The sequence below is a fragment of the Leucopleurus acutus genome, assembly GCF_964270905.1.
Source record: "Leucopleurus acutus genome assembly, chromosome: 1".
Classification (NCBI taxonomy): domain Eukaryota; kingdom Metazoa; phylum Chordata; class Mammalia; order Artiodactyla; family Delphinidae; genus Leucopleurus; species Leucopleurus acutus.
The window spans coordinates 68,177,796-68,200,132 of record NC_139142.1 but is presented as its reverse complement, the minus strand read 5'-3'; the positions used below and the strand labels follow the sequence as shown (position 1 = coordinate 68,200,132).

At 37.1% G+C, this 22,337-nt stretch overlaps 1 protein-coding gene across 2 annotated transcripts in view; it reads right to left on the bottom strand.

The window, feature by feature from the left end:
- Nucleotides 1–22,337, bottom strand: part of PRKD1 (protein kinase D1) — a gene marked incomplete at both ends in the record, with an annotated part of 334,107 nt that overhangs the window by 79,063 nt on the left and 232,707 nt on the right. For both annotated transcript variants that reach the window (XM_082853994.1, XM_082853995.1), the window contains 2 exons: nucleotides 2,151–2,311; nucleotides 3,656–3,787. In XM_082853994.1, the coding sequence (XP_082710120.1) occupies nucleotides 2,151–2,311; nucleotides 3,656–3,787 (293 nt within the window). The remainder of the gene's footprint in view (nucleotides 1–2,150; nucleotides 2,312–3,655; nucleotides 3,788–22,337) is intronic.

Here is a 22,337-nt window from a genome sequence, read left to right as displayed (position 1 = left end):
ATTCGAATAATTAAATAATTATGTAATTTGATTAAATAAAGCAATTAAAGCAATTAAATAATTTGGTTGAAAAACACAAAAACCTGCTTAAAGACTTTAGTAACCTAAATTAAATTTATATATAAATTATGCATTCACATTTATAAATATTCATGCATATAATAATTTCATTTATATTTATAAAATCTAAATGATATATATGTGATGTTTGGAAGCATATATATATATATACACACATGTGTATGTATACATACATATGTGCATATATGTATATATTATTAAAAACTGAGATAGGTTTTTTCTTAATTTTATTATTCAAATTTCACACAAAATTAATTTTAAATACATCAAGCATATATTAAGAAACACATTAAAACAAATTATATACATGCAACTCTTTCTATTGACTTATGAAGTCTTTGCACAAAAGCCATCATTTTAAAATTACTCTGTATGACTTTGAAGAGATCAAACACTTAGCCTAATATAGAAAATCAAACCGCTGATAAATGAAAAAGCACAGTAAAGATCAGCTTAAGTAACACCTCATCTTGGAAGTCTGGTCTGAATTCTCCAGGCAAACAATTAAATATATTCCTATTAATTCTTTCTGAAAAACTGAGTTTTAAAGGAAGAATCTTTAGCATTAATTACCTAGATTCTAATCTATTCTAATGATGAATAACTTTAGTTTACAGCTTTAGATTACTTATGAGATGTTAACTAACTTTTAAAAATCTTTTCCTGGTGAAACTGAAACCAATACACATTAACTTATAATTTTATTTCTTAAACTTGTTTAAAAATGTCTATTCTGTAAACAGTATGACTCTCAGAGATGGTACTTAAAAGCAAGAGTAACTGCTAACTTATAAAATCACTACCTACAAAAATTCAAACGAAATCAAGAAATCTCAGAGTTGGAAAGATAATATGAGAGTTATTTGAAAAAGTAAATAGATTTTGACTTAAGCACCTTTCAGTAAGAGTATCATTAATTCTAACGAATACAACTTTATAAAGTAATATACAACCACACATACATTCTGAATAGTCACCAAAATATAATATATTCTTCTAGTTACTGGTGGGATTTAGTGCCTGACTTCCCCTAACAGGTTCACTTCATGAAAACACAACAAACTCCCACCCAAAAGTCACAGAAACAGAGTACGGACTTTTCCTATTTATCAAAATAAGCATTCATTTGAGTTATATGTCTGGCTTATGTTGCAACAAAATTTAAGTGATTTAAAGATCACAATGAAATATTTTCTGAACAACAGAGTAATTAATACAGCTTTTTAGAGATGGCTTCAAAATGCATTGCCCCTCTCCACCCCACGGATTTATCTAACCTAAATGTTTCATAATTTTTATTTTTCTCTTTAATTGACTTTTGTAATTATTAGATTATAAAGTTTTTGTAATATCCACTAGCAGAGGGAGTAAAAATAGGAAACTTAAGCTCACACAATTAGCTTATTTCAGGATAATGTTCTTATTTTAAATAGTGCACATAATTACCACAATTTTTACTTTGCTTTCAATGTTTGGACAATCAAAATTTAACTTTCTTAAAGAAAAATATTTAAGCCACATCCACAGATATATATTTTAGAGCCAATGGAAATATTTAAAGTATTAAATGCTATTTTTCCCATGGCATTTGTCAACCAGTGTCACTTTGACATCAGCATGTATGCCTTTAATGCCAAACAATTAAAGACTTTCATCTTTTCATATGAGCGAAGTTCAGATTTTCTCCCGGAATAAACAGTCAACTATGCCACGAAATACTCTAATAATCATCAGAGAAGAAAATCTTTTATCTCTGGTTTCCAAATTTTGACAAACTATGTTTTGTCACATTCACGTATTAGTCTGTGCTGCACTGGCTCCATGACCATGATGAAACCTCACAGATTTTAAAATTGCTCTAAGCTCACAGATAAAAGCAAACTCGAAGCTGTTGGATATTTGTTGAAGCACTGACCAATCTACAGCACAGGCCCTGAAGAAACACAGTCATTAACACCCTGGCTGTGTCCTCTCTCCCAGGACGCTGTCTTGGATTGATTACCACTGTTACCACATCGTCCTACAGATTTCTCATGTAAACGGGCAAATGGATAAACAGGAGGCCATACCAGAAGGGGCTCATCGGGGGCACTGGTGGAAAGCTCGGCAGATGCTGTGCGGACAGTGCTGAGCCCAGTAAGGGAAACATTTGAGAGCCTTCTCCGCCTCACGCCACTGCAATTGTTGGGGATTTTAAATGCACATCTCTTGTGGTAATTCAGCCCACATCCTGAAAGGAGAAAGTAAAAATGACTTTTGTTCAACTATAAATTAAAAGCTACTTTAGCATAAGTTGTAAATTATGAATTTTTAGAAACAGTACTGCTTCCATTTTTCTTGCGGCTGTTCGAAAATTTAAATTTTCTTTTGAGCTTCTCCTGATTTATTTTCCCAATTTGTCAATAAGCTGGGTTTTGACATCTGATTTTATTGGATGAGCCCAGCAACTACCCTGGTTATCATTTAAAAAAATGTTTTCTAACATAAGGGACTTGGGCTTTGAGGGATCTAGCAATAAAACTCCAGTGAGATGACCTATTTTTAGCTGCCTCAAGTTCTACTGCAAGGGAAAATTAATCATAACGCTTCACAACTTTTGACTTGCACTGATTTGAATCATGGCTCCACAACTTGTTTGTCTACATTGCCTTGGAAAAATTACTTCACCTCAGTTTTCCTGTCTGTAAAATGAGGATAATAACTACCTTGCAGAATCGTTGAGAAAATATGTAAAATACTACGCATGCTAGTTTCTACATGTTAGATAATTAGGAAAAAGCACCATTTTCCTCTCAATATTTCTACTGTTCATATTTCTATCACGTAGTCTTACTGTTCAGAATTTCCCCATGTGTCACATAGCAGGCCAGGCAAATTTTCATAAAACTACACTTTAGGCAGACTTTCTTCCAGATCACTGTCTCTTAACTTCCCTTCTTACAGATAGAAATTCAGAAATTATGGTTATTTTATTTATGGATTTCATCATAAAAGCTTGGGGTTTTTGGTCAAAGTTCAAACAGCTCTATCCCTCCCCGCCCCATCCTTCATCAAAAAAGAGCAAGGTATGATTTGGTCCGTTTTTAAGATTATATCATGGTATCCTACAAACCTGAATTATGCACTTCAAGGATTTCTGCCCATGGAGGATGATAAAACTATGATCTTGGTGTAGAAACTGGGTACATGTTCCAGCCTGCCACTCAATAGCTGAGTGACCTTGGATGGTTTGATTAACCTTCTGAATCTCAGCTCCTTTCAGCAAACATTTATTGAATGCCTACTATTCCAAGTTCTGGCTTAAGATGCAAATTATATGTTTAGCCTGTTAGCAAAATAAACAACACCTTATGGGAGAGAAACATATCCACATGATATAGGGGAAAAGATAGGAGAATCTCATTTCCCAGATCAGGGCTAACATGTTGAAGATAGGAAATGAACCGAACAGAATCCATGCAGTACCCAGATCCCTGGAAGGTATCTGAAGGAAAGAAGGCATTGCAGAAGAGGGCACAACATAAGTAGCTAACTCCAGCATGCGTTCCACTTGGCTGGGGAAGGAATACCTTACCTTCACATTTAAGGCCTTGACGCACCAGCCCCCATAGCATTTCTCCACAGTGATCACAGAAAGCTGGAGCTCTGTACGAATGAACAAAGAGAGTGTGGGGGCGAATCTGAAAGTCTTCAAAGGTGGCGGAAGCTGTGAAAATAGTAACATTGAAAAATAAGTTGAATAAATACACTCATCTGTAGATAATTAGTATGCAAGATACTTAACATGCAAGTATGGGTATAACTGGGCAAAGTCAGGAAAGATAAGATGCAACACTGCTTGACTTTTAGCCATTACACTCCATTCTTCTCAACCACAGCTTTATAAGTGGTGGCAAAGGAACCTCTTTCTTGTCTTCCTGCTTATCAAGGTCTCAGGCCACTTCAAAAATAGCCAAAACGCTAGAACAAAGAATGAATGAAAGAATAACTCAATTCAATCTATAAATACGGGATGTTGCTTTAAAACACTTTGCTTTTTCTCTTACCTAAATGAGCCAGAGAGGTATTCAGAAATATTAATGGAAAGGAAACACTTGATGAATGGAATTTACACAGATCAGAAGACAGTGTACTTGAATATGACCTTGAAGAAGTACATTAGAAGGGTGGGGCCCAACTGGAAGAAATCTGGGCAGCCTCTTTTGGGGAGATACAGTTGTTTGAACTCTTAGGCAATATAACCAAGCATTTAAATCCTGACCTAAAAATAACAAGCAGTCTCTTCATCAATATGCCAAACAGAGGGATTTAATACACACACTGGTGAATCTCAGCCCACTCTGATAAATATATTTTAGCAAATCATATTCATGCTATAGGGTACTTTTTGTTATGCTTATTGTTATTTATCCCATATGGTATTCGTACAGAGTATTGAAACTCATTATGTTTTAAAAATTATACTTTTCCACGTGATATTTTTATTATGTTATAAAAATAGTTCACGGTTTTTTGGTATTGCTTAAATCAAGGAATAGAAAGGTACAGATAAATGAAAGTGAAAGACCACCCCTTTTCCCCAAATTCTAGTGTGTAGGGCTATATCTTTCTGGATCTATTTACATATATAGCCCGATATTAAGGCTGTCCGTAATAGTCCAGGGAGTACTGACCTACGAGTGAGAAGAGCTGGATGAGGCTTTGCCATTACCTTACTGACAACTCACTGAATCATCACGAGCCTCAGTTTCCCATACATAAAAAGAGAAGGTCTGACCAATGGTGACTTCTCCTAACCCTTAAAGTGTAAACTTCCATTAACTTAGAATAGAACTATATGCACTTGATTTCGTAAGGTTTTATGCAAAGAGAATTTGGGGGAAAATTTAGGCCTTAAATACATCCTTCTATTCTGCCTTCCCTTCTCTTCCTCCTGTTTGTCTTCTTGCCTTACTTTTTCAACACACATTTGTTAAACACCTTTTCAATATTGTCAGTGGCACCATTCCAGGGACAGAGATGTAAAGATAAGTAAGACATCTTTACAGAGCCTACCAGACCAGCAGAAAGGCAGACAAAAACAAACAAAAAAACTCCACAATAACTATAAAATAACTTCTAAGGTTCAAAGAAGCTACAAAATTTGGCCTAAGTTACTAAACAGAACTAAGACTACAACCCACAAGGGAAATTTCCCACAAGGGAAATAAACATCTGCAGTTTTCCTGATGGTGTCGTGGATAGCAGGTATGGGCTAACGAATCACCTGTGGAGTATACTTATGAAGTGCTTACCTTGGTAAGTATGCAAGGTGTGACAGAGTGAACGCTGAAACTGTAGGCAATTCATCTCTGCTAGATAGGTGTCCAAAATTATGAGGACAACTTTGAGGGTATCACATCCCTCAGGGCAAGTGACAACAGAACATGCAGGAAAGTGAATCACTTCAACCAGAAAGGATATTACTGATAGTTCACAGACGTATATCTGGACCATAAAAAGAGATTAAAATTTTTAATGGGTCAGTTTTCCCTTGAATAAAAGTACTTTATTCCAAATTAATATGCTTTACTATTGGAAATCATCCATCAACTTATTAAAGGTACTAGTTTTACTCAATGGAAAGATAATGAGAATAATAAGGTTAAGATTTATTGAGCTATTACTATATACCAGACACTACACTAAGAGATTAAAGTGTGGGAAGAAGGAGCTAATCAAAGAAGTGCAGCCAAGTAAGTTGCTCTAGCATTGCCTACAAGGAGTTCTGATTAGTGTCAAGGTTCCTTACAAAAAGGATTTCAATTGAAATAAGATTGGGAAATTGTATTATTATGTTTCTCACTTCAAGTTTCACAATATTACAGTCAATGCTTATTCTAAGTAAATCAGTAAAAAAGTATGGTTTGGGTTCCAATCAACTACTTTTATAATTTGGTCAAAGTGTATCTAATTTTGTAAATGCTAAATCTTCTTTAAAATTGGTCTCTCCCAGTCATGGACAAATTTGTTTTTAAAACATCAAAGAAAATAATTAAAGAAAATACTTTGTGCCAACCATTAACTCCTAACTTCTCCCCTGCCTCTCCCCCCATCTCCCACCCCTGCCAAATGTCACCCAAACAATGGTGACAATACCATGATAGCAATTAGTTGAATAATTAAGGTAGTTTTCAAAATAAGGAATGTTAGAATTTGACAATACTAATACCTAGATGTGTTCAGATATTTTTTGAATTAATCAGAAAGAATATAAATAATTAAAAAGAAGATTTTCAATGACCCCCCCCCCCCATCCAGTTTATGTCAGGTACGTTTGTTTTTTCACTTTCTGAAGGGGATTAACATTCATAAGCAGTTAGCACCCTTGACTTATGTTTAAATGCCATTTTCTAAAGTTCAATTTTAATATTCTCCTGTTAATTTTAGAATAATTAAATACATTTTTTAAAATAAAACTACCAAGTGTGGTGAGGTTTCACATGCATTTGAAATCAAAGCACAACATCCATTCATTATGAATTTACCTGTTTCTGCACCCTGGGGGAAATCAGCATTAGCTGAGTGTATGCATGCCATCTTGCCTAATCACAAAATTGCACTTCAGAGATAATCACTTAGCACAGGAAAACAAAGTGAATGCTGTAATTCCATTTCACTTAAGGTTTGGAAGCAAAATGGACAGATAAGAATAGAAATACTAAAGTGTCTAGAGATTCCAAGAGAGAACAATGTGCTATCTGTCAGTATGTCATAATCAATCAGGTGACCTAAATTAAAACCATATGACAGGGCTACAAACTAAACACAATGGGCCCCTTATACTGGTACCTGTGTATCTTTGGTTTGCTTTGTTCAGTCTATTGTTATACTCCACGGTGCAGGAGAGGAGAAAATAACATGCTTTCCTTAGTCACTGAACATTTAAAACAGGTAATTGAGCCAAAAACTCTAAGATAATCAGTACTTCTTTTAAGGTTCATGATAAATTGTTGCACAAAATGGAATAAACTGTTTGGTTAGCAGTACAGAAGAAATCAGGCTTCCAAAGCAAAATAAATAATCCCTGGAGGTCAAAAATATTTGCATAATAAAATCAAATAATGTCCTATCTTCCAAGAGTTTCAGTAATTTATTTCTACTGGTAATTTTGGCAATTTGGGAGAAGTGTTCTGGCATTGTCAAGTTGGAACAGGTATAAGAAGAAGAAAAGCTTAACACATTTCAAGTAACATCTCATTCAATTTTTCACAAGGACTCTATGAAGTAGATACTATTGTCCCCACTTTATAGATGAGAAAACTGTCTCAGAAAAATTAAGGAGCTGCCCTAGGTAACACAGGATCTTGATTCAGACAGCCTGACAGCTGAACCATACAAATTCTCTCAGCGACTCTGAATCTAATCATCATATTCTCTGACCATCAAAATTCTGTCGATTATAAAGCTGCATCTTTATTTTATGAATTACTAGCAAAGACTTAAGAAACACTGCAATTAAATACAACACACCACTATTGTAAGGTGCATCCTTAATTCAGAGATGCAAAAATTACTGAGGAAAAAAAGTCCATGAAATAATGTATAAAATGAAATTAATTCAGTTCATAGTCAAAAATTCTTTTAACATGCTTTCTGCATATACTCCATTTTTTGAAATCCTTCTCCCGCCAAACAAATTGGAGTTAGTAACAATAACTGGTTTTAAAATTTTTACAAAAATCAAAGGTAATGATAACTAACACCCAATTCGAGTTTTGTGTCTACATGATAACCAGTGTCATTCAATTGATAAGTCTGGCCCAAAGCAAAACATTATGAAGCTTTTAAAAATTAAGATTTGTTGTAGATAAATTTGTTTTTTTCTTAACCTCTGGAATATTGAAAATAGCTTCTGAATATCACTCTCCGCACATAAATACAAATACTCATCAGTTTTAAGGTATTATGTGGATAAGAAACCATATTCACTTTAACATCCTATCATTCATCCATACACACACATAATAGATACACATAAATAATCCTCTGTTCCGTGAGAGCTTTCATTAGTGGAATGATAACTATTCACAACTCAGTTTACTGTATTCGTAAATATCTCAAATTATTAGAAATATTTTTTTATATTGAGTCCCAAACACTACTCCGTAATTTCTATTTGGAGGTGATAGTTCTAAAAGCAAGCATTTAAATTAAGACATTTTTGTGTCTTTCTTAAATCAGCTCATGTAAGTCAAGCAGGCCTAATACCTTCAAGCATATAGTTGATTAATATTATGTTTTACTAATATATCTAGAACCTACTATATAGTAATATATATGTATTGTAATATAGTATATATTAGAAATAGAAAAATAACAAGGAATAGTATCTGTTGTTGAGGGTTCAAAGTCAAAATGAGGATGAGAGACCCATAAATAATCATAATACAAGATGCAGGGATGGAAACACAAAAGAAAGGGCAACTAAGACTGCCTGGGTCTATCAGGGAAAGCTTCATCAAGGAGGGATCACTGAACAGAATCTTGAAGGATGAAGAGTGTTTTGCAAAGAATAGGATAAAGGAAAGAGGAAACATTTTGTATAGCCTGATTTTATTTAATTATAGAAAATTTGTAAGACTACTTACAAATTTCTTTATAATTATAATTTTGTAGGCTCTTGATTGTTGGTGCACTGTCAGGACAGTTAGCAAGAGTGACTCCAACAAATTGTCCATGACACAGGTAACTGAGAAATTACAATAGATCATTTACACACTATTGTGGCCCAGATATCTGTGCCTGTAAAATTACGCCTGCAGATGTGTACCTGCCTCGCCCCCATTCCACTACCTAATACCTACACCCTGAGGTTGGTCATTTCTTTCTGCTTCTCCATTGATCCCAGTCTCTCCAAGCCACTGTTGTACCAGATACTCCCTTCACGCAAGCACTGTTCAAATTAATCACACGGTTCACATTTTTGTTATACGTGGAGATGTCTAGAGTCGGGAAAGTCCCATAGCTCTTCAGAAACAAGAGCATTAAACAAATTCTTGTTGAGACACTTACAAAAACATCTTTTAGATAACTGGAGAAAAAAAGACAGAAATTTCAATTTTTCACTCACATATGACCAGAAAAACATTAGTGAGGAGCAATGATGGGAACTTGGGAGGCTGTGAATATATCATCCCAAAGATTACAGCAGCCAAGAGAAGAAACATAAAATGTATTTAGATATGCTGATCAGGCAGTTCAGAAAGTTCTGGGAAAATATTTTATAAGTATATGGCCAGACTCTTAAAAAGAAGATGTGGCACATATATACAATGGAATATTACTCAGACCTAAAAAGAAACGAAATTGAGTTATTTGTAGTGAGGTGGATGGACCTAGGGTCTGTCATACAGAGTGAAGTAAGTCAGAAAGAGAAAGACAAATACCATATGCTAAGACATATATATGGAATCTAAAAAAAAAAAAAAGCTCTGAAGAACCTAGGGACAGGACAGGAATAAAGACACAGATGTAGAGAATGGACTTGAGGACACGAGGAGTGGGAAGGGTAAGCTGGGACGAAGTGAGAGAGTGGCATGGACACATATACACTACCAAATGTAAAACAGATAGCTGGTGGGAAGCAGCCGCATAGCACAGGGAGATCAGCTTGGTGCTTTGTGACCACCTAGAGGGGTGGGATAGGGAGGGTGGGAGGGAGATGCAAGAGGGAGGAGATATGGGGATATATGTATATGTACAGCTGATTCACTTTGTTATACAGCAGAAACTAACACAACATTGTAAAGCAATTATACTCCAATAAAGATGTTTAAAAAAAAAAAAAAAGGCTCCAAGAGGAATAAAAAGGTCTCACAAGGCAGAGTGACAGCACAATAACAAGTTACCCTAATTAGGGAGAAGAGGGGGTAGTACCTAGAGAAACTGATGTAACTGTCCAGGGAACTCTGTTAGGCTTATACTCAGAAAGAGAATGCAGCTACAGAAGGAGCAGCAGAGTCAGGGAAACAGCAAATAGTGGCCTGGCCAGTGAGAACCACCTTAAGAAGGCTAACAGGAGGAGAAAGCTGAAGCTTTTAAAAAGCTGGAAAGAACAAAAGGCTGTTTAGCTGTGTGTCATATGTGGCAAGAATGAGGACGAGATAGGCCTGCACCATGGAAAAAAGAGTTTAATGCTAACAAAGTAGAAAAAGCTAACCTATTCAACTGTAGTTTTGCTTCTACCTTTTCTAGAAGAGGAGTATCTATATTCAAACTAAATAAATAAATAAAGGGAAGAAGAAATATCAAATATACTCAAGAACGAAAGAAAGTCTAGGGTAGATGAACAAAGATTAGCTAATCTGATCTGTTCTCAATAGGCCCAGGTGAGTTATATAAATTTATTTTTAATCTTATGAAAACATCTACCACAATATTCTAACAGACTCTTGTTGGGCTTGTGGAATTATGCCAAAGGCCTTCTGTAAGAAAAATAGAAGATACTCTGATAAGAGTGGAAGAGTTTAAAAGGAGAGTTAATGAAGAAATTTAGCCCTAGTCATATCAAAATATTCTATAAAACTATGTTTTTTTTTTTTTTGCGGTACGTGGGCCTCTCACTCTTGTGGCTTCTCCCGTTGTGGAGCACACCCATGGCTCACGGGCCCAGACGCTCTGCGGCATGTGGCATCTTCCCGGACCGGAGCGCGAACCCGTGTCCCCTGCACTGGCAGGTGGACTCTCAACCGCTGCGCCACCAGGGAAGCCCAAAACTATGATATTTAAAAGTAAGTGGTGGGGGGCTTCCCTGGTGGCGCAGCGGTTGAGAATCTGCCTGCTAATGCAGGGGACACGGGTTTGAGCCCTGGCCTGGGAGGATCCCACATGCCGCGGAGCAACTGGGCCCGTGAGCCACAACTACTGAGCCTGAGTGTCTGGAGCCTGTGCTCCGCAACAAGAGAGGCCGCGATAGTGAGAGGCCCATGCACCGCGATGAAGAGTGGGCCCCGCTTGCCACAACTAGAGAAAGCCCTCACAAGGAAACGAAGACCCAACACAGCAAAAATAAAATAAATAAATTAAAAAAAAAAAAAGTAAGTGGTGGGACTTCCCTGGTGGTGCAGTGGTTACAAATCCACCTGCCAATGCAGGGGACACAGGTTCGAGCCCAGGTCCGGGAAGATCCCATGTGCCGCAGAGCAACTAAGCCTGTGCGCCGCAACTACTGAGCCTGTGCTCTAGAGCCTGCGAGCCACAACTACTGAGCCCGCACACCACAACTACTGAAGCCTGCACACCTAGAGCCTGTGCTCTGCAACAAGAGAAGCCACGGCAATGAGAAGCCCGCATACCGCAACTAAGAGCAGCCCCCGCTGGCCGCAACTAGAGAAAGCCCACGCGCAGCAACGAAGATCCAACGCAGCCAAAAATAAATACAAATAAATTTATATAAAAAAAGTAAGTGGTGGTTGTGTAAGACAAAAGAGATCAACAGGATAGAGCTGATAACATAGAAATCTACTCTATGTATGAATTTTAAATATGATAGAATAGATATCATAAATCAATGTAGCAGGGAAACATAATTTAACAAATGATTAACAATTAGTAACGTTTAGCTACTTGGGGGGAACACAATTTAGAAGCTTATCTCCTATGTTATACAAATATATAAATATATATATATATACATATATAAAATACCTGATGAGTAAAAAGTTAAAATAACAAACCATGGAAAAACTAGAAGGAAACAGAAGTGAGTGCTTATCAAATCTCTGGAGGAAAAAAAGACTTTAGAAAGTAAAAGAAATTCATAAATCTTCAAAGTGATAGAAAATCAAATGGGAAAGATTTATCAGCATGATCATGTAGCAGGCACTACTGGCTGATGTGCCTTAAGAGTCATGTAATATTCTCTTTTATTTAGTATAGGTTTATTTACAATAATTATATGTGCTAGGTCACAGAATTATGTTCAATAGTTTCAAGCATTTATAATATAATCACAAACATTCAAGGAGAGATCCCTACGCTTGTTAAATGTCAGGCATGCAGGTGACAAGGCCTATGTTCTAGTATGAAAATTAAGGAAGTTCACAAGTATTCATTCATTCCTTCTCAGAAGGAAACAGATCCTTATTTGCCTTCTTTTATTTTTCTTTTTAACCAGAGGCAAGCAGCAGGACAGTAGGAGTTATGATGGTAGGGCTAAAAATTCTGCACAAGAAGTTTAGGATCTGTTCATGAACCTGGAGAGTTACAGTTAACACCTGAGCAATCAATCCTTTGTTTCCCTCTCAGGCAACTGAGCTCTGTAGCTGCTGCAGAATAACTGTTACAGTAGTAGCAATGTCTTCTGCCAGGAAGGCTACTAGGATGAAACAGATACAAAATGGAACTCTATGTAACTAAAGGAAGAGAGCTGTAAGACGAGTTATTATATCCGTCCACCTCCATATTAAGAAGTTGCCAAAGACCCTCATATTAACACTCCCCTCAACATACTTATTGGTCCAGTCATTACTGATATATGCCTCCCTGCCCTTCACACAAACCTTCCCTTCTGCTTCCCATCCCACAACTCAGCTCAGTATCACCTGTTCTGGGAAGGCTTCAGTGATAAGCCCACCCCCACCTGACATTAACTGCCCTCTTCTATGTTCTGATAAGCTCCTGGGCACACTCGTATCATAAAATGTATCACGCTATGCTGACACCCTTTACCCCTTTATGCAATCACACCTGACATTAGCAGATTGCTGAAGGATAGAGAGTACACCTTCTCTGAGTTTATGCACACATTAAGCAATCAATTAATGTCCATGGTTGAATAAATGATGCAATGTCTTTAAAACTGATATTGCTAGCCTGCAGTTCTAAGGTTCTACATTTTAAGTCCTAATAATCTGTAAATATAGTATTTCAAGTTCAAAAGCAAAGCCCAAAGCCCATCAGACTCATAACGTGGATCACAATTTGCACATTTTAAAAAGTAACTAGCAATGTCCTTGACACTTCCAGAGATGTCTTTGCTAGTGTGTCATTACTCTATAGGCAGAGTGGTGCAGGCAGTGGTGATAAGCACGGACTTAGTGTCAGAGCATATCTGGGCTCTGATCCCAGTCACAGCAAATGGGCGACCTTGGATGTGTTACTTCCCCTCTCTGAACCTCAGTGTCCCTCTCTCTCAAACTGGCTTAGTGAAGCTCACCTTGTTAGGTAGGCTGTGAGGAGGACACAAGGTGATTAGCACAGTCCTTGGCATACTGGTAGTAGTTATCACAGGGATTTCTTAGCATAATAATTAACAGTATGGGCTTTGTAATCAGAAAGATCTGGGTTTGAATCCCAATTATTATTTGTTATTTGTAATTATTATTATTGTCATCATCATCATCAATACTAATAGAGGGAAGTACTGCTTTTAAATCCATCATCAATCACAGCACATAAAAAAATTAAGGCCTTTAAAAACTATTATTATTCGTTTCCTCTACTACCTCATAAAGAATATGTTTCCACTCCAGAGGAAATTGCTTTTCTTTCCACTGTTCTGGTTAATGCTAATTAAATGGTGCTAAGTCCATAGGACTGTGTCTAGTCCCTGCTCTAAAATGAAACAATTAACAGTTGGGAATTGCAGAGGGGAAAGAAGGATCACTATATCCTGATGTGACTGAATGAAAAATGCCACAGCTGGAAAGAGATTTGAGAGCATCTCGGGTCAAGAAAGAACATAAATGGTTGCCCCATGTGTCCAACATAGAGGAAAAAGAAAATTAAGTAAAAATGTCATGGAGTCAAATTTTAGCTAATGAGTGCAGGCTCTGCAGGCACCCGGAATAGGGGAAAGAAAGGTCAAGCCTGTTTCTTAGAAAGCTCCATCACATACAGGAGACTTTATACCTTTAAAAGGATAATGACCTCATTTGCATGAGGAATACCAGCATACAAACTGCCCTTTAGACTACTTACAAAAGGCTGGTAGACAAAGGTTAGGTACAGTATTATAATGAGATGTTCTTATAGGCAGCGGGGTTTCTGGCAACAAATAGCATCACTGTTGTCAAATATCTTTGCATATAGAGACAACATGCTGAGGTCCTATATGCTTTGCTTCAAGTTTCTTTAAGTCTCACTGTACTTTTCTTAAAAACAGATGCTTACTCTTGATTCATAAACAAACAAACAAAAACCTTAAAAGCTGTGAAATTTGCTGGATATTCCCACTCCCAAAGAAAGCAACAGTTCAATGGTGGCTGAATTCAACTCAATGCCTGCTGACCAGGCACCTGCTGTGAACAGGAATAGTTCTGGCTGCAGCTCAAGGGTGCCCAGAGGAGGGAATTTACTGCTGAGGGACTCCTTGTATTCTTGTAAGAAGAATCAGGCTGACTGGCTCAGCTGGTCTGCTCTGATTTATCAGAATAAAAGAGCTTTATTAATTGAAAATCTGCTTTGATGCTTTTCAGTCACACTTACTGAGCAAATATTTTACTCAAAGTAAAATCTATGCTTTGTGTAACCAATACCATAATCGAAATATGGAACAATTTTTTTCAACCGTTCCCAAATTCCCCTGGGCCCCTCTGGAGACAAACTCTTTCCCACCCCCATTCCCCGGCAACCACTGATTTATTTTCTGTCCCTTTTCCAAAATGTCGTATAAATGTAGTCTTTTGAGTGTAGCCTCTAACAGCATAATGCATTTGAAATTCATCCTTGTGTGCTGAGTCAAATTCCATTTGGCTGGTATGCTACAGTTTGCTTATCCACTCACCAGTTGAATCTTATGAAAAGGGCATCAGTTTATCCATTCATCTGGGCATTAGGGCCAAGGGTCATGCTGGGTTTGAGGGCAGTAGGGATCTAGGGTGCAGATCCCAGGCTCCAGTAGGGAGAAAGAGGTGGAGAGAAATAATTTATGATCTGAACACGTCATTCACAGCATGGGAACTTTATTGCTGAAAACAATTATCTTTTTACAACAGTGGACAGCATATAACTTTTAGAGTGAGATAAAGTGGCTTCATTGCTGTTTCCACCTACCACTTTTAGGCTGCAAGATCTCTCTGTATCTCATTTCCCTCATCTTTGAAATGGGTATAATTATTAACTCAAAGAATAGTTGCATAATCATTTCATTGAGAAAATACTTTGAAATCACAGCATTGTAACTGGCACTACACTGTGGTAGTGCACAAAATATGGTAAAACACACTAGACATTTTCTCAAATATGCATATGTAGACTTAATCTTATGTTTTTGCATTATTTACAAAAATTAACTCAAAATGACCTAAATATAAAGCCTAACTATAAAAACTCTAGAAGAGGACCTCAGAGAAAACGTTTATAAGCTTGGTTTAAGCAAAGATGTCTTAGATACAGTGCCAAAAATATACCTCATTTTTAAAAATCAATAGGCCCAGGATTGGTTCAAGATGGTAGAGTAGAAGGACATGCACTCACTCCCTCTTGCAAGAGCACTGGAATCACAACTAACTGCTGAACAATCACTGACAGGAAGACAATGGAACTCACCAAAAAAGATACTCCACATCGAAAGACAAAGGAGAAGACAAAGGAGAAGATGCAATGAGATGGTAGGAGGGGCACAATCACTATAAAATCAAATCCCATAACCACTGGGTGGGTGACTCACAAACTGGAGAACAACTATACCACAAAAGTCCACTCACTGCAGTGAAGGTTCTGAGCCCCACGTAAGGCTTCCCAAACTGGGGGTCCGGCAATGGGAGGAGGAATTCCCAGAGAATCAGACTTTGAAGGCTAGCGGGATTTGATTGCAGGACTTCAACAGGACTGGGGGAAACAGAGACTCCACTCTTGGAGGGCACACACAAAGTAGTGTGTGCACTGGGACCCAGGGGAAGGAGCAGTGACCTCAAAGGAGACTGAACCAGGCCTACCTGCTAGTGTTGGAGGGTCTCCAACCCTCCACAGAGCGGGGGTGGCTGTGGCTCACCACAGGGACAAGGACACTGGCAAGAGGAGTTCTGGGAAGTACTCGTTCGCATGAGTCCTCCCAGAGTCCGCCATTAGCCCCACCAAAGAGCCTGTAGCCTCCAGTGCTGGGTTGCCTCAGGACAAACAACCAACAGGGAGGGAACTCAGGCCCTTCCATCAGCAGACAAGTGGATTAAAGTTGTACTGAGCTCTGCTCACCAGAGCAATACCCAGCTCTACCCACCACCAGTTCCTCCCATCAGAAAGCTTGCAGAAGCCTCTTAGATAGCCTCATCCACCAGAGGGCAGACAGCAAAAGCAAGAAGAACTACTATCCTGCAGCCTGTGGAATGAAAACCACATTCACAGAAAGATAGACAAGATGAAAAGGCAGAGGGTTATGTACCAGGTGAACGAACAAGATAAAACCCCAGAAAAACAATTAAATGAAGTAGAGGTAAGCAACCTTCCAGAAAAAGAATTAAGAATAATGATAGTGAAGATGATCCAGGACCTCGGAAAAAGAATGGAGGTAAAGATCAAGAAGATATAAGAAATGTTTAACAAAGACCTAGAAGAATTAAAGAATGAACACCTCGAAGAACTAAAGAACAAACAAACAGAGATGAACAATACAATAACTGAAATGAAAAACAAACTAGAAGGAATCAATAGCAGAATAACTGAGGAAGACGAACGGATAAGTGACCTGGAGGACAGAATGGTGGAATTCACTGCTTCAGAACAGAATAAAGAAGAAAGAATGAAAAGAAATGAAGACAGCCTAAGAGACTTCTGGAACAACATTAAATGCACCAACATTCACATTATAGGGGTCCCGGAAGGAGAAGAGAGAGAGATAGTACCCGAGAAAATATCTGAAGTGATTATAGTCAAAAACTTCCCTAACATGGGAAAGGAAACAGCCACCCAAGTCCAGAAGCACAGAGAGTCGCAGGCAGGATAAACCCAAGGAGAAACACATTGAGACACATAGTAATCAAGTTGACAAAAATTAAAGACAAAGAAAAATTATTAAAAGCAACAAGGGAAAAACAACAAATAACATAAAAGGGAACTCCCATAAGGTTAACAGCTGATTTCTCAGCAGAAACTCTAAAACTCTATTTAAAGTGATGAAAGGGAAGAACCTATAAACAAGATTACTCTACCCAGCAAGGATCTCATATAGATTTGATGGAGAAATCAAAAGCTTTACAGACAATCAAAACCTAAGAGAATTCAGCACCACCAAACCAGCTCTACAACACATGCTAAAGGAACTTCTTGAAGTGGGAAACATGGGAGAAGAAAAGGACCTACAAAAACAAACCCAAAACAATTAAGAAAATGGTAATAGGAACATACATATAGATAATTACCTTAAATCTGAATGGATTAAATGCTCCAACCAAAAGAATCAGGTTTGCTGAATGGATACAAAAACAAGACCCATATATATGTTGTCTACAAGAGACCCACTTCACCTAGGGCCACATAGAGACTGAAATTGAGGGGATGGAAAAAGATATTCCGTGCAAATGGAAATCAAAAGAAAGCTGGAGTGGCAATACTCATATCAGATAAAATAGACTTTAAAATAAAGAATGTTACAAGAGACAACAAAGGACACTACATAATGATCAAGGGATCAATCCAAGAAGAAGATAAAACAATTATAAATATATATGCACCCAACATAGAAGCACTACAATATGTAAGGCAACTGCTAACAGCTATAAAAGAGGAAATCGAGAGTAACACAATAATAGTGGGGGACTTTAACACCTCACTTACACCAATGGACAGATCATCCAAATAGAAAATTAATAAGGAAACACAAGCTTTAAATGACACAACAGACCAGATAGATTAAACTGATGATTATAGGACATTTCACCGAAAAACAGCAGATTACACTATCTTCTCAAGTGCACACAGAACATTTTCCAGGATAGATCACATCTTGGGTCACAAATAAAGCCTTGGCAAATTTAAGAAAATTGAAATCATATCAAGCATTCTTTTCCAACCACAACACAATGAGATTAGAAATAAATTACAGGGGGAAAGAAAGGAAAAAACAGAAACACATGGAAGCTAAACAATACGATACTAAATAACCAAGAGATCACTGAAGATATCAAAGAGGAAATCAAAAAATACCTAGAGACAAATGACAATGAAAACATGATGATCCAAAAGCTATGGGATGCTCCAAAAGCAGTTCTAAGAGGGAAGTTTATAGCAACACAATCCTACCTCAAGAAACAATGAAAATCTCAAACAATCTACCTTACACCTAAAGGAAATAGAGAAAGGACAACAAACAAAACCCAAAGTTAGTAGAAAGAAAGAAATCATAAACATCAAAGCAGAAATAAATGAAATAGAAACAATAGCAAAGATCAATAAAACTAAAAGCTGGTTCTTTTACAAGATAAACAAAAGGATAAAACTTTAGCCAGACTTACCAAGAAAAAGAGGAAGAGGACTCAAATCAAAAAAATTAGAAATGAAAAAGGAGAAGTTACAACAGACACCACAGAAATTCAAAGGATCACAAGTGACTACTACAAGGAACTCTATGACAAAAAAATGGATAATCTGGAAGAAATGGACAAATTCTTAGAAAGGTATAACCTTCCAAGACTGAACCAGGAAGAAATTGAAAATATGAGCAGATCAATCACAAGAAATGAAATTGAAACTGTGATTAAAAATCTTCCAAAAAACAAAAGTCCAGGACCAGATGGTTTCACAGGTGAATTCTATCAAACACTTAGAGAAGAGCTAACACCCATCCTTCTCAAACTCTTCCAAAAAACTGCAGAGGAAGGAAAACACCCAAACTCATTCTATGAGGCCACCATCACCCTGATACCAAAACCAGACAAAGACACTATAAAAAAAGAAAATTACAGACCATTACCACAGATGAGTATAGATGCAAAAATCCCCAACAGAATACTAGCAAACAGAGTCCAACAACACATTAAAAGGATCACACACCATGATCAAGTGGGATTTATCCCAGGGAGGCAAGGATTCTTCAATATACATAAATCAATCAATGTGACATACCATATTAACCAATTGAAGTATAAAAACCATATGATCATCTCATTAGGTACAGAAAAAGTTTTTGAAAAATTCAACACCCATTTATGATAAAAACTCGCCAGAAAGTGGGCACAGAGGGAACATAATAAAGGCCACATATGAGTAACCCACAACAAACATCCATCTCAATGGTGAAAAACTGAAAGCATTTCCTCTAAAATCACAAACAAGACAAGGATGTCCACTCTCATCACTCTCATTCAACATAGTTTTGGAAGTCTTAGCCACAGCAATCAGAGAAGAAAAAGAAATAAAAGGAATCCAAATTGGAAAAGAAGAAGTAAAACTGTCACTGTTTGCAGATGACATGATACTATACATAGATAGTCCTAAAGATGCCACCAGAAAACTACAAGAGCTAATCAATGAATTTGGTAAAGTTGCAGGGTACAAAATTAATGCACAGAAATCTCTTGCATTCCTATACACTAATGATGAAAAATCTGAAAGAGGAATTAAGGAAACACTCCCATTTACCACTGTAACAGAAAGAATAAAATACCTAGGAATAAACCTACCTAGGGAGACAAAAGACCTGTATGAAGAAAACTATAAGACACTGATGAAAGAAATTAAAGATGATACCAACAGATGGAGAGATATACCATGTTCTTGGATTGGAAGAATCAACACTGTGAAAATGAGTATACTACCCAAAGCAATCTACAGATTCAATGCAATCCCTATCAAATTACCAACGGCATTTTTTATGGAGCTAGAACAAAAAATCTTAAAATTTGTATGGAGACACAAAAGACCCTGAATAGCCAGAGCAATCTTGAGGGAAAAAAACAGAGCTGGAGGAATGAGACTCTCTGACTTCAGATTATACTACAAAGCTACAGTAATCAAGAGAACATGGTACTGGCACAGAAACAGAAATATAGAACAATGGAACAGGGTGAAAGCCCAGAGGTAAACCTACTCACCTATGGTCACCTTATCTATGACAAAGGAGGCAAGGATATACAATGGAGAAAAGACAGTCTGTTCAATAAATTGTGCTGGGAAAACTGGACAGCTACATATAAAAGAATGAAATTAGAACACTCCTTAATGCGATACACAAAAATGAAGTCAAAATGGAATAAAGACCTAAATATAAGACTGGACACTATAAAACTCCTAGAGGAAAACATACAAAGAACACTCTTTGACATAAATCGCAGCAAGGTCCTTTTTGACCCATGTTCTAGAGTAATGGAAATAAAAACAAAAATAAACAATGGGACCTAATGAAACTTAAAAGCTTTTGCACAGCAAAGGAAACTATAAACAAGATGAAAAGACAACCCTCAGAATGGGAGAAAATATTTGCAAATGAATCAACGGACAAAGGATTAATCTCCAAAATATATAAACAGCTCATGCAGCTCAATATTAAAAAAACAAACAACCCAATCAAAAAATGGGCAGAAGACCTAAATAGACATTTCTCCAAAGAAGACATACAGATGGCCAACAAACACATGAAAAGATGCTCAACATCACTAATTATTAGAGAAATGTAAATCAAAACTACAATGAGGTATCACCTCATACCAGTTAGAAGGGGAATCATCAGAAAATTTACAAACAACAAATGCTGGAGAGGGTGTGGAGAAAAGGGAACACTCTTGCAGTGTTGGTGGGAATGTAAATTGATACAGCCACTATGGAGACCAGTACGGAAGTTCCTTAAAAAACTAAAAAACTAAAAACAGAACTACCATATGACCCAGCAATTCCACTCCTGGGAAAATACCCGGAGAAAACCGTAATTCAAAAAGACACATGCTCCCCAATGTTCACTGCAGCACTATTCCCAATAGCTAGGTCATGGAAGCAACCTAAATGCCCATCGACAGATGAATGAATAAAGCAGATGGGGTACATATATACAATCGAACATTACTCAGCCATAAAAAGGAATGAAATTGGGTCATTTGTAGAGACATAGATGGACCTAGAGACTGTCATACAGAGTGAAGTAAGTCAGAAAAAAACCACAAATATCGTATATTAATGCATATATGTGGAATGTAGAAAAACGGTACAGATGATCCGGTTTGCAAGGCAGAAATAGAGACACAGATGTAGATAACAAACATATGGACACCAAGGGGGGAAAGCGGGGCGGGGAGGGGGTGGTCAGATGAATTGGGAGACTGGGATTGACATATATGCATTAATATGTATAAAATAGATAACTAATAAGAACATGCTCTCTAAAAATAAAATAAAATTCAAAAAAAAATAAATATCAAAAAAGCCCAAAAAAATCAATAGGGTCTTGCTTGCTAATCCCTTTTCAAAGGATTAGTCTCCAAAATTTACAATCAGCTCATGCGGTTCAGTATCATAAAAACAGATAACCCAATCAAAAAATGGGCAGAAGACCTAAATAGACAATTCTCCAAAGACATACAGAAGGCCAAGAGGCACATGAAAAGATGCTCAACATCACTAATTATTAGAGAAATGCAAATCAAAACTACAATGAGATATCACCTCACACCAGTCAGAATGACCACCTTCAAAAAATGTACAAACAATAAATGCTGGAGAGGGTGTGGAGAAAACGGAACCCTCCTACACTGTTGGTGGGAATATAAATTGGTATAGCCACTATGGAGAACAGTATGGAGGTTCCTTAAAAAACTAAAAATAGAGCTACCATATGATCCAGCAATCCCACTTTTGGAAATATATCCGTAGAAAAACATGGTTTGAAAGGATACGTGCACCCCAATGTTCATTGCAGCACCGTTTACAATAGCCAAGACATGGAAGCAACCTAAATGTCCATCAACGGATGAATGGATAAAGAAGATGTGGTACATACATACAATGGAATATTACTCAGCCATTAGAAAGAATGAAATAATGCTATTTGCAGCAACATGGATGGACTTGGAGATTATCGTACTAAGTGAAGTAAGTCTTACAGATATAGACAAATATCATATGATATTGTTTATATGTGGAATATAAAAACAATGACACATATGAACCTATTTACAAAACAGAAACAGACTCACAGGCTTAGAGAATGAATCTATGGTTACCAGAGGGGGAGGAATAGATTGGGAGTTTGAGACTGACATGTACACACTGCTATATTTAAAACAGATAACCAACAAGGACCTACTGTATAGCACAGGGGACTCTGCTGAACATTCTATAATAACCTAAAT